The sequence below is a fragment of the Notechis scutatus genome, chromosome 3 (assembly GCF_049901735.1).
Source record: "Notechis scutatus isolate UNSWTSFEM ecotype Mainland chromosome 3, rNotScu1.2, whole genome shotgun sequence".
NCBI lineage: Eukaryota > Metazoa > Chordata > Lepidosauria > Squamata > Elapidae > Notechis > Notechis scutatus.
This window is the reverse complement of record NC_142011.1, coordinates 169,597,336-169,616,597: the sequence shown is the minus strand read 5'-3', so window position 1 is coordinate 169,616,597 and position 19,262 is coordinate 169,597,336. Positions and strand designations below refer to the sequence as shown.

At 35.9% G+C, this 19,262-nt stretch overlaps 1 protein-coding gene across 1 annotated transcript; it reads left to right on the top strand.

Annotated features, from left to right (window-relative positions):
- Window positions 1-2,545: 2,545 nt before the first annotated feature.
- OPRK1 (opioid receptor kappa 1) lies at window positions 2,546-18,558 on the top strand. The gene is given in 3 exon segments (XM_026670299.2): window positions 2,546-2,817; window positions 11,459-11,811; window positions 16,266-18,558. Coding segments are annotated over 3 exon segments (1,236 nt in total). The 5' UTR covers window positions 2,546-2,554; the 3' UTR covers window positions 16,886-18,558.
- The last annotated feature ends 704 nt before the right edge of the window (window positions 18,559-19,262 follow it).

The window sequence follows — 19,262 nt, the reverse complement described above, 5'->3', positions numbered from 1 at the left end:
ACCTACTAGTAAGCATACAAATGACCTTAGTAAGGCCAATAGAATTATTTTAAAAAAAAAATCTGGAGAAGAAAAAAAAATGGTGGGTCAGGAGAACTGAAACTGAACAGAACAGCGACATTCATGTGTATTGTCAGAATACAATTGGGTGTTTCAGTGGTGTGATATAATAAAACTAAACATAAATGGTTAAAGCAAGATAGACAGGCAGGTAATTAGATTGTCTTCTCATCTCCAAAACCTTGTTATTAGTTTGACGGTGCATCTTAGCAGTAGAATACTGTATAAGCCAAAGAAAAGACAGATGAGGAAAAATATAGAAATATATATAGTTAAAAATAAAATAAGCTCATTTTAAAATGGTATCATTCTTTTGAAGTTCAAGTCAGTGGGTTGAATCAATGGAAAAATATATATATTTAGATGGTCCAGAACTAGGATGGCAAACTGGATGAGATGTTTCCTCAATGAGTTGGTATACCAGTAACTCACAGGCAAGGTAGATTTTAGAGAGTCCTACTATGCCATTCATGTATTTCCGAAGTAGGTCTGAACAAAAAAGAACTTTTGGAATACCAAATGAACCTTTTTTTCTGATACAGATTTTGAACATAGAGCCAGTATCATCTCTGTTTCTGCAAATAGAAGGGCTGATGGTAGAAGTTCTGAAATCAGAGTTGAATCCATAAGGGACACTGAATTTTCTATGCTAGGATTATGATGGCTGTGATCAATTTAGACCAGTGTATCTCAACTTTAAGAGTCTTGACTTCAGTTCCCAGAATTCCCCAGCCAATATTCTGGGTTTTGAAGTCCATATGTTTTAAAATTGCCAAGGTTTAAAAACAGTAGTATAGGCTGACTTTCAGGTGGTTTTATACGTTTGCTAAACTGGAACCCAAATTAGAATTTTCTCTTTTTTATGGCTTTTGTGGCTCAGGATCAACTTAAGCTTTTCCTGGCTCCAGAATTTTCATTTTTCAAAACTTATTACAAATGCTATAAATAAAGTCTTATTACAATTGTTATAAATAAGTTTATAAATAAACTTATTACAAATGTTATAAATAAAGAAATAAGGTTTATTTCTTTAAAAAGTAACTAGATACCAAAGTATGCTTACTATAACACTAACATATATAAGAAAAACATAACAATTTATAACAAAAAGGGAAAGGGAAAAATATTATTCAATGTACGTTCAATGTACAGATATGAATATTAATTTGTCTCATCCATTCTAAGATATTTGGGGTGATATTTTATCTTCTTTTCTTAATATGGATTGAACAAAGGTATGTGTATGTGTGCATGTGTTGTGAAATGCCAGCAAATTAGGGAGCCGTCTTGAATGCTTAAATATGTGTCGTGAGCAATCAGATATGCTTTATACGAGGTGGCTGTTTATCTTTGCTTCTCATAGCCTTAACCCTAAGCTAATTAACTGGCAGGGGGAGAGGGATTCAATTGTTTGAAAATCTAAAGCACTGGGAAACGATTAAGGAGCAAGAAAGCAACGTGGAGGGTGGGGGGAAAATAATCTTCCAGGAGCTGTAAGATTGGCTGTCTCACCCTTTGTTGAATACTTTGTCTGCCTTTTGGTGTTTAGGAAGTAGTCATGTGAGCGTGTTAGAGAATGTATGCAAGGACTGCTAGAATACGGAGCTTGCAGAGTGTCAGGGGAAACAGGGAAGAGTATTAGAGATGCTTTAGTAGAAAGGGAAAGTGCAGCTTGCTGCAGTTACCGCTCCTGCAGCTTTGGAGTGAAAGCTTCCAATCCAGCTTGATAGCCCATCTGTTCTGCATCCCCAGAAGTGCAAACCTTTCATGGTACGATAATAATTCAGATGCCAAGAGTGCAGAAGAATAGGGAAAGGAGGCTTTTCAACTTATGAGAATATCTGCTGGGAGACCCTGGTAGTTTTCCTGCACTTAAGGTAATGCTGCAACTTATTCTATTTCTCTACCTTTTTAATTTTTCAAGAGGACAGAATCCCTTCTTCTTTGATAAGAAAAACTCAGCCTTTTCATCTTCAAGAACTTATCAAGCTTTTGGAACTATCTCATATTTTAAAAGTCCCCAAAAGTATTAGACCTTTTTATGTTGTTATTGTTTGGCCTCTTGACCCAGCATCTAACAGAGCTGGGATTAATCCTATTTTGTCCCATTAATTTCCAGTGGATTAGATTAAAAAAATAAATAAAATACTTTTGATTTGGCAACTAAGCAATTATTTTATTGAATACTGATATTCATGAGATGATGATGATTACTATTACTACTTTAATGCCTCCCATCGCACTAAAGATGTCAGGACTGCAGGAATGTAATTTTAGTGTTTTTTTTAAGGGGTGGTGGTCTTTCTCTTCTCTTTTCTTCTCCTTTCTTCTCCTTTCTTCTCTTCTCTTCTCTTCTCTTCTCTTCTCTTCTCTTCTCTTCTCTTCTCTTCTCTTCTCTTCTCTTCTCTTCTCTTCTCTTTCCAGGCATTTATCTATTCCTTTCCCTCTCTTTCTGTCATATCTTTTCCAATAGGGCTGGAAGGAGAATTCCTCCATGGAATCCCCAGTGTACATATTTCGTGAAGAGCTGGGTCCCACCTGCCCCCCAGGTTTTTGCCCTTTTCCAAGCAGGACCAGCCACAGCTGGCTTGCAGACTGGGAAGAATATGGCAACAGCAGCAATGGTGGATATGAGGACTTACAGCAGAATCAGACTAATATCTCCCCAGCTATTCCTATCATCATCACAGCAGTCTACTCTATGGTCTTTGTGGTAGGCCTGGTGGGCAACTCCCTGGTTATGTTTGTCATCATAAGGTAAGTAGAATGAAAAGCAATTATGTAAGCCTAACTCATGAAAAGGAGACATTCTTATTGCAGGAAGACGAGATCAATGAAGGGAAAGAATGTAAGAAAATCAGAAAGCTAACTGTCCTGATTAATTACTGCATCCAAAGGGGACAGTCTGTAGTGTGATGGTAAAGTATATGTTTTGGACTCAGAAGGTTGCCTTTTTGATCCCTAACAAATTGAGGTACAATGGAAAAAGTCTCGCCTTAAGTCCAGGATTCTGCTAGGAGCAATAGTATTGTGGCTAACTTTGTTAATATTTAAATGTCAAGATTCTTCATGAGCTGCTTAGTGGAGTCACATTAGAGAATAATTGACAAATGGGTATATGGGGATGGTTGAGGTAAGGACTGAAGGGAGAGAAAACTATTTCTTCCCAGAGGTGTTACCTTCTGTTTTGTTTAGCTGGTGCAGCAAGTGGATAGCTCTTCTGGACACCCAAGGGAAGTAGGAATGGCCATTAGTAATACCTGGAAAGGACACCTTCATTGAATTCCCGGACTGTTATAAAACTGGGAAGTTGAAAGACATTCCATAAAATGATACCGGCAAGTCACTTTTGTACTGTTGATATGAAACCACAGGGATCTATTTAGTTAGCGAGAAGTTGAGCATTTGCTATAAAAGATGTAATCTCTGTTTTGGATTAGTGTAGTACACCAACTAAGGGGAAATTGCCTAAATGTATTTAGTATCAGATCTGCTTTCATTTGGAATATAGAGAAAACTGAAATGGAAAAGTGATGATAATTTTTAAGTGATCAGCCTGGACGGTGTGACAGTTGAAAAGCACTGCAGAAATATGTGGCTAGAGCTCCCCCCAGGGATAAAAATGTCATTTATATTATTACTAATTTTATATGAAATGAAATATGCATGTTAATTATTCTATTTATCAGTCATCTTTCTAATGATCTCCTTAGCTTTCAAATAATCTTCTTTTTATTCTATATACTTTTTAAAACAAAACATGACTTATAATGAAATTCACCTAAAATGCTACATCTGTGCAAGAAAACACCCCCTAACCTCACTCATTTCCTTATATATGTGAACAAATTTATAAGCATGAAGTTATTCAGCTAAGGAGAGGTTCTATCTCCAGACCTTCCTAATCTCAATATACATTTCTGATGCTTAGAAATTTATCAGTGATCTACCTTAAGGATTTGTGGCTTATCTGGAGGGAGGGGGAGAATTGGGCATGGTAACGGAGCTATATATCTAATCAGTTGCTTCAAAATGCATTGAATTTTGAGATGGCATTTTTTCATATAGATTTACTGAAGTTATATAAAGTGTTCTGGGCTCTTTTGGAGCAAAAATAGCCTACAACAGTGTTTCTCAACCATGGTGACTTTTAAGATAGGGGTGGTGGACTTTGATTCCACAAGCTGGGGAGCTGGGGAAACTGTGAGTTGAAATCCACCTTCCTTAAAATTGCCTAGGCTCAGAAATATTGGCCTAGAAGTTATTAAAATAAATTCAAGAATGGAACATGGGAAGTGTAGTAAGCATCCAGTTGTCTGGCTGTTCTATGCTAGTCCATGGAGTCTAGAGAGAGTCCTGTGGAGTTTAGCTTAACAGAATTATCTGGTCACTGGGAATGGACTGGATTTTAATCAGGATTTTGTACCCATGTTCCAGGTTTGAGTCAGTTTCTAGATTTAATGAAATCATTATACGTAATTTTGCTTCATAAAAGAATCAGTGTGGATATACTTCTGTTCCAATGTGCGTGGTGGAAAAATGGTGGTGACAAAACATTGCAGTTAGTAAACTGAACAAAACCTGAGATTACCCCCCTTTCAAATCTTTAAATCAGTTTCTGCAGTTTTTATTTAATTTAAGCATTAGTGCTCAAGGCATTTCCTAAATCCAACAGTAATCTAAAAAGTCATTTTTCTAAAAGTGCTAGCAATCATATGGAATGACATAGGAGAAATCTTGCCAATAAGTAAGAAACTATATTTTCTACCTTAAAGTCATCTTTAAGTTGAAGCTGATTCTGGTGCTTAAATCAATACACTGATATTGCTTTCTTGGCAAAAAGGATTAACAATTTCCTTCTTTTGAGATGCTTCTTAGTCTAATTTATGGTCTAGCTTCATTTTGTATTTTTAATACTTTTAATACTTTCTCTTCCTGCATTTGCACACAATCTATTACTTGTGATAAATTTATAGCATACTTGCTACTTTGATTAAAAACTTTAGTCTCATCTATCATGGGGTATTCAAGTTCTGCAGCTCATTCTCAGCTTGAAATCCAATAAAAAGTGTTGATAAATTAGAAATAAGGCACATGGTGAAAATATTTAAGAATAACATTAAACAGAGAACTGTTCATTTTCTAACAGAGATCATTCTAGAGAAATGCCCATATAATAATCCTATTGTTAGGGGGGTGTCAGATCTATTTTTCCATCACTTCTGATGTAACAGAGTTGTAATTAAAGAGGAGGAGATACAAACATAGAATTCAAGATCTCACTCTGATTTGGGGATAGGAAAGTGCTGACATGAAATTGCAATTGACTGAACTCTTAATTCTTCAGTTTTTTGAACTGACATCCACTGTTAACCTGTAATCAGTGTCTCACTTCCTTCAGGAAAGCTTATGATTTTGTTTTGCTTTGAATTCTGCTTCTTGATCATTTAGCAAACCTTCAATCTCAGAATTATCATCCCCAAAACTGGCAATTATTTTCTGAAATAACGTAGCATTGTACAGATGCGTGTACTAGATACAAACTTTAATCAACAAGCCACTCTACCTTTTACTGAGAATCTAATCTTTGTTGGTGACTTGCAATCACTTTATGTCTTAGAGATCAACATTCCCAGATTCCACAGATTCCATAATTCCTTACCTCACATTTGGCTATATTGACTCAGGAATATGAGACTTGAAATTCAGGACTCCAGATTCAAGCTATTTTCAACAAACACAGCATTTGGGAGTTTTCCTTTTATCATTAGAACTTCAATAGAGTACAACATTCTACTACAAATCTGTGTTTCATTCTTTCCCAAAAATTTCCTTTGATTCCATGAGGCTCTAAAGCCATGCTAAATTAATAGCATTTAGAATAGAATAGAATACTTTATTGGCCAAGTGTGATTGGATACAGAAGGAATTTGTCTTGTAAATACTCTCAGTATACATAAAAGAAAAGATACATACATCAGGAGTTGAGAATCATAAGGTATGACACTTAATGATAGTCATAGGATACAATAAGCAATCAATCGTACTAGGAAACAGTCAATATAAATCGTAAGTATACAAGCGACAACGTTACAGTCATACAATCACAAGTGGGAGGGGATGGGTGATAAGGAGTGATGACAAGATTTAACAGTAATAGTAGTGCAGACTTTGTAATAGTTGAATAGGGTTGAGGGAATTATTTGTTTAGCAGTGAAAAAAACTGTTCTTGTGTCTAGTTGTTCTAATGTGCAATGCTCTATAGTGTCGTTTTGAGAGAAGGCATTGAAACAGTTTATGTCCGGGATGTGAGGGCTCTGTAAATATTTTCAAGCCCTCTTTTTGACTCATGCAGTATACAGGTCCTCAATTGAAGACAGGTGGGTAGTAATTGTTTTTTCTGTAGTCCTATATACTCTCTGAAGTCTGTGTCTGTCCTGTTGGGCTGCAGAACCAAACCAGACAGTTATAGAGGTGCAGATGATAGACTCATTCCTCTGTAGAACTGGATCAGCAGCTCCTTGGGCATTTTGAGCTTCCTGAGTTGGCACAGAAAGAACATTCTTTGTTGTGCTTTTTTGATGATGTTTTTGATGTTAGGTGTCCATTTTAGGTCATGTGATATAGTAGAACCTAGAAATGTGAAGGTCTCTACTGTTGATACGGTGTTGTCTAGTATTGTAAGAAGTGGTAGTATTTGCAGCTGCATTTGCTCCTTTCTTTTTTCCATCAATTATAGATGCTTTTAAGAAGTTACCATGGTTCCATTTTAATTAACTGAAACACAGTCTGGCTTCATGGGCAAGCTAGGGAATTTACATATGCTGTCAAATGTGAGATACAGTATCCAGTGTGTGGAATTCTACTGAGCTGTAATAGTTCCACACTGCTAGTATTTCCTAAGTACAAATACTTAGGAAATCTCTAGTCCAAATGTTTTCTCAGCCATGAGAGGGTGAGCTAATTCCCAGCCACTTCTCTCCTACAATATGGGGATAATGTGCATTATAGTTAAACACATAAAATCATTTAAAACATATTTTTGATATCTTCTCTGACAAATTAAATAGACGCAATGGAAAAAAGGGGCAATTATGTTTAAATAAAGGCTAGAGATTTATGACAGGTCAAGTTGAAAACAGTTCAATTAAGTGATGCTTGACATCCCTCCCTCCCAAATTTTGCAATCTGCAGATAGCAAGAAAAATCAAAATCTCACAGAAGTCAAAGCAAGCCATCTGGTGGCTTCCAGTGATGTTGTGCCTAGCTTCTGTCGCTGTGTGCCTGGCTCTCTTTCTCACAAAGGGCAGCAGCATCTAGTAGCTGCTGAAAGAATGCTGGCTTCTCTTGCTCTTGCTGTGACAATGCACTTCATGAGCTTAACTCATCTTTCTAACAAAGGTGGAATTGGAAAAGGCATATGCAAACTGCAATGAAATAGAAGAGCAGGTAGACTTGAGAAATGGGAACAATGCTCAGAGTTGGGCATCGGGAATTCTTTCTAGTGTAACTAGAGACACCTAGCATTGGGCTTGCATTATTTCAGAATATTGTTTATCCAGCCAACTACTTTCCATACCACAAAACTTCTCATCAGTGAAAAGTTCAGGAGACAATGAAGAGAATCAAGCTACAGTCAGTCTACAATTACACAGTGCTTCAGACAGCTGGGCAACTAGAGCATTTCCACAAACATCTATCAATTTGGTTTATGGCTTAATATTTATAACTCTGCTTCTTTGGCTATGGCTGGTCTCCTCCTCCTCCTGTTCCTCCTCCTGTTTTCCTTTCTTTTTCCTTTTTTTCCCTTCTCCATCTTTAAATATATTATATATTTAATCATTATTAATGGAGCAGAACACAATTGGGCATTTGAAATATGGTAGACAAAAACATTGGGGAGAAAAATTTCCACATTTCTTTGTAGGGAAGAGAAATTCTTCAAAAAATTCACAACATTTTACCTCTTTGAGATTAAAAAAAAAAAAAGCCGATAAGTGTTCCTCCAAGAGTCACTGGATATGCAGGATGCAATAATTATTGAAAGAGCTAATACTTCAAAATTATGAGGATGGAGCTTGCAGATAGGCTACTGGGAAGTGAATGTAATTACATTACATATATCCTCATATTCAGTCTTGTAGAACTGAACCCGACTTGCTTGTCAATTGTTTGTAAAAGTTTAATGAATCTAGAATTATACCAAGGGAATCCAAGGAAAAGGGCTAAAAGTAAGAAATGTTGCAAAATGGGATTTGTTGGTGCTGGTGTTGTAGAAAATATAATGGAAGACCTTCATGACTAATTTTGAAATCAAATCTAAATAAATGAGCTATGATGTACATGGTTGGCAACTGTGAGGCTCATCCTTATACAGCTGCTGAGAAGGAATGAAATATTTTTTTCCAGCAAATAGGTAGGAGAAACATAAGAAAGACAGGTAATGATGTTGAGGGGGAAAAATAAAATACATTTTTACTTCTATTGCTATTGGATTAATATCTATACCAGGAGTGGGAAATCTATGCTTCCCCCCCCCCCCCATTGTTGAATTACAATTAGTAGCCCTTTTCACCATTAGCTATACTAGTTGGAGTTGATGTTCAAGAAGACCTTAATGTTCCCATCCATCTTCTACAGGAAGGCTGAGGGTTGGTGATCCCTAGCTCTGGGTATTTTTCTAATGCATTTTTGATTATGGCAATCATACTCATAGGGAGGAAGCCATTGCTATTTTAACATTCTTTTCATAGCAGAGCCTTCATTGGAAATCACATTTCCATCTTATTTAAATTTGAAGAAAATGACTCAAATTTCAAGTTGTAATGGACAAGGCACTGCAGCATTATGGACCTGCTGCCTCAATGCTTTGGTCAATGTAATAATGGTACCAATGGCAGCGTGACTCATTCAGCAGTTTTGTGTTTCCCTTGTTTCTCAGTCCCAGCTGAACCAGGTTGTTTTTTAAACTGGAAGAACAGCTGGGTATCATCAGGCTTGGATATTTTCCCCCCCAAATTATCTTATATGCTGTCAGTAATGTGCATAATTTTCTAGGTTTTACCTGACAAAACTTTCAGGTTTTATGGCAAAAACCAACTTCTGATGAGATTTTAGAGAAGAAGGGAAATGATTTTATATTCATAATCATACATTCACTTTAGAAGCTCTATATTATATTAGAAAATGCAGAGGATAAGACCCCCTCCCCACTTTGCCTTAAATACCTTAATACAAATGAGAACGCACTAAAAGTAGTAGTGGGATTCAAAATTTTTTACTACCGGTTCTGTGGGCGTTGCTTGGTGGGCATGGCAGGGGAAGGATACTGAAAATCTCCATTCCCTCCCCACTCCACTAATCCAATTCCCAGCCCCATTCTCCTGTGCACGGTAACAAAAGAAGACCCAGCTGATCAGCTGGGACTTGGGAGGCAGAGAAATGATGGGGGTGGGCCAGTCAAAGGTGGTATTTGCTGGTTCTCCAAACTACTCAAAATTTCCGCTACCAGATCTCCAGAACTGGTCAGAACCTGCTGAATACCATCTCTGACTAAAAGTAAGAGGGATACTTTCTTATCTCACCTCAAATGTATTTATAAGACAGAGGAACTGAACACATGTCATCCAGTAATTAAACTTTCATTGAAATCTGTTTTGTCCTAGATTTAGAAAAGTATGGCAAGGCCTGCATGATTCTCCATGTAATATTAGAATGTCTTGAAATCCTTCAAAATCAGAATCAGGTGGTACCTGGATCCTTTGATCTTTCTTAAAGGCCATGAGATTCAGATCCATTGCTATTTTAATTTTAGTATAATGGAAGCAAGCTTCTATAGTAGACATGAAAAGTAGGTTGAGTTCAGTTATGGAATCTGAAGACTTTTGCATAAAAACAGACAGCTCTGTTTGGCCTCTTGTAATACATTATCAATTGTATATGCCAATCCATGTGAAGCAGTTTTACAGACCTATTATTTCTGTCTTTTTCACTAATGCAAATGAAAATATTATTTTAAAAAGAAGAGAAAGATACTATGAACAAGAAAACTATTAGATTGGAATAGCATGGTGCTTCATAGGGATTATTCAATAATTCAAAGGAATTATTGTAAGAAGTACTATGTACAATCATAGTACTATGCTACTGACTGAATATTCTAAATATTAGGGGGAAAACCCCCCATGATTTTTTCTCTCTCTCTCATTCCCAGGGTAGTTACCACCTTGGGATTTCTAGATGTTATGGAAGTAATGTAATGATATGAGCAGCATTACTCTGTTATTAGGCCCACTTAGCATTTGATAAAACAGTCCTGACTAATGCCTATGGAGTTAAATATTGATTATATTATGATAACTGCATTTTGCTTTGTTTTAAAGAAAACAAATCCTACATTTTACTTGTTCTCAACAGAGAATGTTATATTTTCATTTGCTACAAATAAATTTTGTTGTTTTATGGTAGCCTAATTTGCATACTCTAATTAAACCACTCATTAATTCACTTCTGCTTGTGGCAAGTAAAACTTAATTGTTAACAGGGCATTGCAACATTAAATCAATTAAATCTTGGAGTAAAATATTCAGTTATTGATACTGAAGGTTGAGGTAACCACCATCTTTGTTGCCTTGTTTTTTCTCTAGAAATATTCTCTCAAACTTCATGACCCAACAAAGCAGAAATCATGCAGAAAGCTAAATGATTGTCCTATTTACAATCCACTTTTCTCAAAAGTATTCAACTTTATGGAGTTCACGTCAATCAAGATATTTTGTGTGGCAAAGGAATGTAAACAAATATGAAATAGATTCAAACAATATAACAATAGCATCCTTTGTTTGGAGGACAAAAGTATTTTACCTTTCTTCAAAGAAAATGAAGCAAAAATTACTTTCCTTATTTAAAACAAATGTTTTTAATAACAATTTATTAATAATTGGTGTAATAACAGCACGTAATGGAGCAGAATCTTATCCTGTTGTATTCATTCATCAAAACAGTGATTTGTGTTGATTTATATCTATCCCCAGTTACCTCTAAGTCTGGAGGTAACTTCTGTATGTTAGGCTTCAGCACTGACTCTATGACATCATCATGGTGAGCAAGGGCAGCTGCACCACCATATGGAAAAGCAGACCATATGTAAATGAAGGCATGTGCTTTGTTCCCAGAGATCCCCATGTGTTTTTATTTTTGCTAAAATATTCCCCCATCAGACCCTCAAATATAAACAAAAGACCCTCAAATAATAAACAAAAAGTATTACCTTGAAGTAAGCAGTTTGGAGTATACTGTATGTGTGCGTGTGTGCATTCTATGCAAAATAGTGATGTTTTGTAATAGTCTCTGTATTAAATTTATAGAAAAATATTTAAAAGTGCTTCTTCTGTTTTAGGTACACAAAGATGAAGACTGCAACAAACATTTATATTTTTAATTTGGCTCTGGCAGATGCTCTTGTCACCACAACTATGCCTTTTCAAAGTACTGAGTATTTAATGAACACTTGGCCCTTTGGGGATGTGCTATGTAAAATAGTCATTTCAATTGATTACTATAACATGTTTACGAGCATATTTACCCTGACCATGATGAGTGTAGATCGCTACATTGCTGTGTGTCACCCAGTGAAGGCCCTGGACTTTCGTACTCCTTTGAAGGCCAAGATCATCAATATATGCATCTGGGTCTTATCTTCATCTGTAGGCATCTCAGCTATAGTTCTTGGAGGTACCAAGGTCAGGGAAGGTGAGTACAAATGCCAATTTTATATGTAGACTGTAAAACATTTGGGTATATTTTATTGTGGATTCTTAAGTCAGTTCTGTGTGTTTTTCTAATTTACTCAGAATTAGCAAAAATAATTCTATTTCTGAGAATCCCTCCTTTGAATCCCTCCTGTAAGCCAGGAAATTGATTCCACTAGAACACTCTTTATTGTTATAGGATATAATAACAAAATCTTGAAAGCCTGCCACAATTTCCTTCTGTCCTCTCTTATGCAATGCAGAAACAAGGCAGAATTATTTAAAGTCTCCTTCTATCTTTTCTACCTTCCCATGGACTAAATTTTATTTACAGTCTCTTTTGTCTGTTAAGAGATCTTACATTTCTTTATCAACATTATCTTTACCTCCTTCTACCATTAAAAAAGAAAGCTTCCCTAGAGGTCATAGCTTCAGAGAATTTTATTTTATATTTTATATTATTTATTTTTATTATTTTATTTTTAAAATATTTATAGAATCACCCATCTTTCAACCAACTCTGGGCATCTCCCAACCAAATGATTTAACTATCTATTACAAACATATGAAAAGAACAAGGGCTCAGATTTTTACACTACTCAATACAATTCTGGTTAATAATACTGTTCAAAAATTTTAGGCTGGATTATAAATGAGAAGAACATCATGGCAAATCATAACATGGTTTCTCCTGATTTGACTTAATATGCTGTAATTTAATCAATCCATGACTTAGTCTAGAGCTGTGATGGTGAACCTGTGCCATGCATTCCGGAAGTGGCACACAGAGTCATTTCTCCGGGCATGTTAGCCATTGCCCACTGTTCTTCCGAGTTCCGGCAATGCATGCACACCAGCTGGCTTGTCTTTGCACGCATGGGAGCACTGGAAACTAGAAGAACAGCTTTTCTGGCCCACATATGTGTGCCGGCCAGCTGGTTTTCATGCATGTGGGAGCACTGGAAACTGGAATATCAGCTCCCCAGGGCGCATGCGTGCACTTGTCAGCTGGTCTTCACATGTGAGGGAGCGCCAGAAACCGGAAGAGCAGGTGCCCAGAGTGCATGTGCGTGCTGGCCAGCCAGTCTTCGTGTGTGCATGCATGTTAGAAACTGGAAGACTGGGTGGCCAGTGTGCATGTGTGCGCCAGGAAATTAAGCTTCCAGTTTCCAGTATTCCTGCATGTGTGCGTCAGGAAGCTGCTCTTCCAGTTTCCGGCACTCCTGTTTTGGCACTCGGTGCCAAAAAGGTTAGCCACCACTGGTTTAGTGCTACCAGATCTGGATTGCAAAAATCTGGACAAACATCAGATGGCAAGGAAAGAATTTTAGAATCTTTTTTTTTTTCAGAATCCTTTTTCTCCCTGCTATGTACTCAGAGTTTGTTCTGTTTATTTCTGAATGTCTGGTGATCATCCAGATTTTTGAAGTTTAAGAATTAAATTAATTTTTTAAAAATGAAATAATCCATTCACCAGGAAAATAATTTCAGTTGGAAGTACTGAACTGACTTATTATGCTTTTCAGAACCCCTCTGTTGACTTTCACATAGTCTCCAAATCAAAATTTAGCATAAATAGCTATAGTATTATATACCGCTTTACGGTGCTTTACAGCCCTCTCTAAATAGTTTACAGAGTCAGCCAGCCTATTTCCCCCAACAATCTGTGTCCTCATTTTACTGACCTCGGAAGGATGGAAGGCTGAGTCAACCTTGAGCCAGTCAGGATTGGACTGCTAGCAGTTGACAGAGTTAGCCTGCAATACCACTATGGCTCTAAAGAAAAGCTATTTATCTAGCGGTTATAGTTAGCATTTACCTTTCTCAAAACTAGTACATGATATGACAGCGAACTATGGAGGCAAAATGTTTTGAATTGCCCCGTTTCCAGCAAAAATAATTGTTTCAAAGCAATTCTGACTTTTTGGGGGGGATGATGTATCGTATTTGAAACAAGTTGGTTTTAAGTTCAAATGGGCCCTCTGAAATAAACAGGGCTATTTCAAGAACAAAATATTTTGAATTTCAGATGTTTTTCCCACACTCCTATAACCACATTCCAAGCAACAATATCTGTAAATACATTTTCCATAGTTCCTGAAAAGAAGAATATGTGATTTAGCATACACCAAGGATAAGAATACATTGGATCACATTATATTAATTTCTATAGTCCATGCTTCATTAATCTCAAAGTGAATATGTATGCTGGAATAATATCAATAGGTATTTTTAAAGTTAAACTTCATTATAATTACTTTTAAAATATTTGTATTATTATATATTTTATTTTGTACTAGTTTCCTAAATATTTTAATATTGATAATAAAATAATAATGAAATCATTTTGTATGTTCACTTGTGAGCCACAAACTGGCTGTTCTTACAGTAAGCCACATCATGCTACTTTAGGTATACAGTAAGTATATGCATAAAAATAAATTTTGATCTGAATATACTAGTATGGAAGAAAGTTACATGTCTACATGTAAAAAAATATTCCCTGTGGCAAACAATTACTTTTAGATTGCTCTGTGAGAGGGTCCAAAGTGTTATCCTGGATATCTGAAAGTGGTGAGGAAATATACATATAGTGGAGAAATTATGTACATTATGCAGTTTATATCCACTGGATTAAAGGTATATTATTTTAAAAACTGCGTTCTAAGCACTGGCATATCAATTTAGTTAAATCACAGGCTAAAGGAGAGAAGGGAGTAAAGAGGCATTTCAGCACGGAGTTGCTCCATGGAAGCAAATAACACATGCCAGGTTAGTGAAGCTGTCCTCTACTGGTTCCCAAGAAAATACATTCAGTATGGCAAGACACTTGTAAAACAGGTGATCCACAATAAAGAAACTGCTTTGGCTTTTTTGTGGGGTTGTTCTGGTTCCTTGAGCCTGACACCAATTGAAAACCTAAATTAAACTAAAAAATGAGTAAAATAAAATTAAACTAAACCACAGTTGATGTGCTGATGTCCTAGGTGTCCGATTTTTCCCCCCTTTTCTGAGATGTTTTCTTAAATATTATAATCATACCCATGATTTTGAGACCAACAAGCTTCAAGCTGCACGACTGTCTAGATCAGGGGTGTCACACTGGCAGCTCATGGGGCAGATGAATCATGCACATGCCACTTCTACCTCAGTTCCATGAAGGGGAAACACATCACGACATATCATGTGACAGCAACATGATGCCACGAGTTTGACACCTGTGGTCTCGATGGACCCAGTTACTAATTTTTGTGCACCAAATCTGTGATTTTCTTGGTAAAAGGCACTTTTAAGAAAACAAATGAGTAAAACCCATTTTTCTTTTTATTCAGTTGAGTGAGCTGATGCATTATAACAGCAAATATAATATTTTGTTCTCATTTCTCAATTTCTCAGCTGCACTTGCCCACTTACATAACTCTTTAAAAGCTATGGCTTACCCTTCTAACCACTTCAGTTCATTATTGCAGTAGGATTGCCTGAAATTAATACACTTTTGAAATACATTTGCAAAGTTCATCCATGAACATCTGCATAAGTATCAATACTCTAGTGAGTGTTTTAGTAAGTAGCAAATCTATTATGGAGATTGTAGGTTTGTACTTAGAAAGGACATATGTAATTAGCAATGATTCTCTAAACTTTGTTTCAATAATGCAATAGACTATTCAATACCCTAACTTATATTCATCCTGGTTCCTTACGTTTTTTGTTTGAGTGAAAGAGCCCCTGTACATTCAAGTAGTTCTTGTCTTACAGATATTTGTTTAGCAACTATTTCAAATTACAACAGCACTGGAAAAAGTGACTTGTGAACATCCCTTGCATTTATACCTGTCACAACGGCCCCATGGTCATGTGATCGAAATTTGGGTACTTGGCAGGCAGCAAAAGGCTTCTAACAAGCAAAGTCAATGGGCTAAGCCAGATTCACTTAATGACCATGCCAATCACTTAGCAATTATAGTGATTTGCTTGACAACAATGGCAAAAAAGTTCGTAAAATCGAGGACGAGTCACTTAACAACTGCCTTGCCTGCTAATGGAAATTCTGGTGCCATTTGTGGCTGTAGGTTGAAGACTACCTGTAATTATATCCTCTGAATTTTACTGGGAGAAACTCGGTAAACATCTTGCAGATTTTATTAGAATTAATTTCCATTTGTAGGCCATAATGGAGGAGAGTTTCCATGTAAACTTCAACTTAATCAGTGGAACCCATATCCAGGGTATATTAAAATATGCCTGTTAACATTTCACCTCTGATTTGCAAGAATGACACAGGCAATAAAACAGAAAAGCAAACTTTATGAATCTTGCCTACAGAGCTTGATTTTAGCCTCCAAAAGTGATATGACTTTGAATCATTGTAAATTCTATGCTATTTGTTTTTTCCTGAAATGCTTAATTTAACATATTCATTTGTTTTCTTCTTATGTGTCCCTTTATGTGCAGATACCGGAAGCATTGAGTGTTCTCTTCAGTTTCCAGATGATGACTATATCTGGTGGGACATCTTTATGAAAATCTGTGTATTTGTCTTTGCCTTTATTATCCCAGTCCTAATTATTATAGTTTGTTACACTCTGATGATCCTGCGCTTGAAAAATGTTCGGCTCCTGTCTGGATCACGAGAAAAAGATCGAAACCTCCGCCGTATCACCAGATTGGTTCTTGTTGTAGTTGCAGTTTTCATTATCTGTTGGACCCCCATCCACATTTTTGTGTTAGTTGAGGCTCTTGGAGATGTCTCACATAGCACTGCAGCCATTTCTAGCTACTATTTCTGTATTGCATTGGGCTATACCAACAGCAGTCTAAATCCCATTCTTTATGCTTTTTTGGATGAAAACTTCAAGCGCTGTTTCAAAGATTTCTGCTTTCCTTTTAAGATGAAGGCAGACAGGCAAAATACTGGCAGAGTTAGAAACACAATTCATAATCCTGCTCATGCCGGGCACATTGATGGTACAAACAAGCCAGCATGACTAGTTGTGGAAATGTCATCATATTGTCCTCCTGGAAGAGAAGAATCCAATGATCTTGGATTAACACAAATAACTACAGCAGTGTAAAATGGACAGTAAAAGGGCCATTTGATCTTATTTACAAAGCCCCAGTTTCAACTAAAATATAGCCACCAAGATGTCCTTCACCTATGTTCACTGATGATAAATTCTGTTTCAACAGAGCTTTGTATATAGCAAAGTAGTCATCTGTGGAAGAAGAAGAGAACTAGTTTCTTCCCCATTTTTGACCCTTTATGTATGTTTTATGTGGATGTTTTAATGATTGCCGAAATTTTTGTTAGGAGTAATGTGATTTCAACATATCACTAGTTTTATTGTACTTGTCAGAATAGCAACTCAGCATTTCCTTTTATTGATTATATTGACTGAGTATACATTTTCAGCTATTTATATGGCCATGAATAATACAAAAAATATGTGGCATCTAGCCTTCTATTTCAATGGTTTGGAAATTTCTTCTGAACGGATTCACACAGTACTGTAATGATTGATATGATGATAATGTGTCATGTGATCAATGGAAGCATTTTAATTATGGATTTATTTTCAGTGAATAGCTTTTAACTAGAGGGAACATCATATATGATGATTAAGGTTATATGAACATTATTTATTTAAGGAATTTGTATTGTACTTTTGGGTGCCCTAATATTAATGGGCTATAGCTTAGTGAAAAAAATTGGTATTCATTCTCCAGATGATATAATGAAGTGTCAAGTAGTTAAAGACTTTATTAAACCTGATGGACAACCAACCTGACCCAAACAAAACTCACTGAATGGTACAATCCTAGGTGTCTATTCCAGAATGTGCATATATTGATCCAAAACTGTTAACATATAAAAAATAGGGATCAAATATTAATAAACATATCTAATGCGATTATGATATGCAGTCAAATCATAGAAATAGAAGATCAAAGATCCCATTAGTTTCTATCAAATTAATTCATCTCATTCACTAACAAAGTTTATAAGTGAGTGCAATTTTGTTAAGATGAACCATAATGGAAATACTTTTATCAAAAACAAACTAGGTTGTTTATTCTTTGTAATATAGATTGAAAAAATTCTATTGAAAAAGAGATTGGATGCTCACATATGGCTTTTTTGAAGTGTGGACTTTAATCTTATTTTGGAACTCAAATATTTTTAGTCACCCCTATCAATCTAGTATTTTTCTTTTAATATGTCTAAAGACCAGAAGAAAGCTATGTGTAAACATGTACATATGCCTAGAGCTTTGTGAGTTGCATATGTTGTTGTTGTTGTTGTATTCACTTTGCTTCAGATGCTTCTGGGTTTATATGGAAGCCTCTTCTCATTACGGCAAAAGAGACAACCACATTGTGGCATTGAACCTAATTATTTGAGGACCACCTATGCCTGATAGTTTCTGCCCATCCAGTAAGATCCAGCAAATAATGCACTTGAGGTTCCCTCAATTAAGCAATGCCATAGCATGGTATCATGGAGACATGGCTTCTTGGTCTAACCCTTGTTCCCTCATTTCCATCCCAAAGATTGAATAGTTCCCACCAGAATGATGTTCCAAAAAGTATTGAAAAGGCTTTTCTCCCAGGCCTTGTGGTAGAATAGCTGGTGGACTTTTTAAGATTTTGTCTTGTTAAGTATGTTTTGTTTTTCCTGAATGTGATATATTTTTCTTTCTTTACTATTCTGGCTTTGTATAATGTAAATTGTTGAGAGTTGTTTGGATGTGAGCATTCATTAAATATATGTCAATCTATCAATCAATCAAATCGGGATATGATGATCTTGAGGTGTCATGGTGGAACAATTAGATTTTACAATTTTACAGATTGGAACTTGGCAATATTTGGCTTCAGGATAATGTATTCATTGCTCTTTCACATAGTTTTAATGTTTTGCATAGTAGCCCTTTTATAACAGTGCTGATCATGTCCTTTCAAAATTTGCTTACCAACCTGTAATGAATTGAGATCCCTATTCTACCAAGAAGCCTCAACTAGAAATACTTGTTAAATATTAAAACAATAAAAAGCATGTGCCATTTTTTAAACCGTTCAATATATCCTTTACTATATAGGTCAACTGTTGAGGATAAGGAAAGATAATTAACTTTCTCTCACAGTTGTGATCCTCTTGAAAATAGGTTTTCTCCTTGAAAATATTATTTAAATGTTTAAAATGTGCATCATCATTGTATTAACTAACTTCACATTAATTTTTTAAAATTATTTTTTTAAATTGAGTTACAGAGAGAAACATGTAGGTCACTTGGAGTCATTATTTTGCATGTAGTAGTTTCTAACAAGCAAATATATAACAGTGAGAACTTATATTAACCAAACTTAATAATAATAAATAATGGGCTTACCCAACACAGCAGCCAATACGATAGATATAATGTAATTGGAATTGACAAGTGGAGAGTCAGT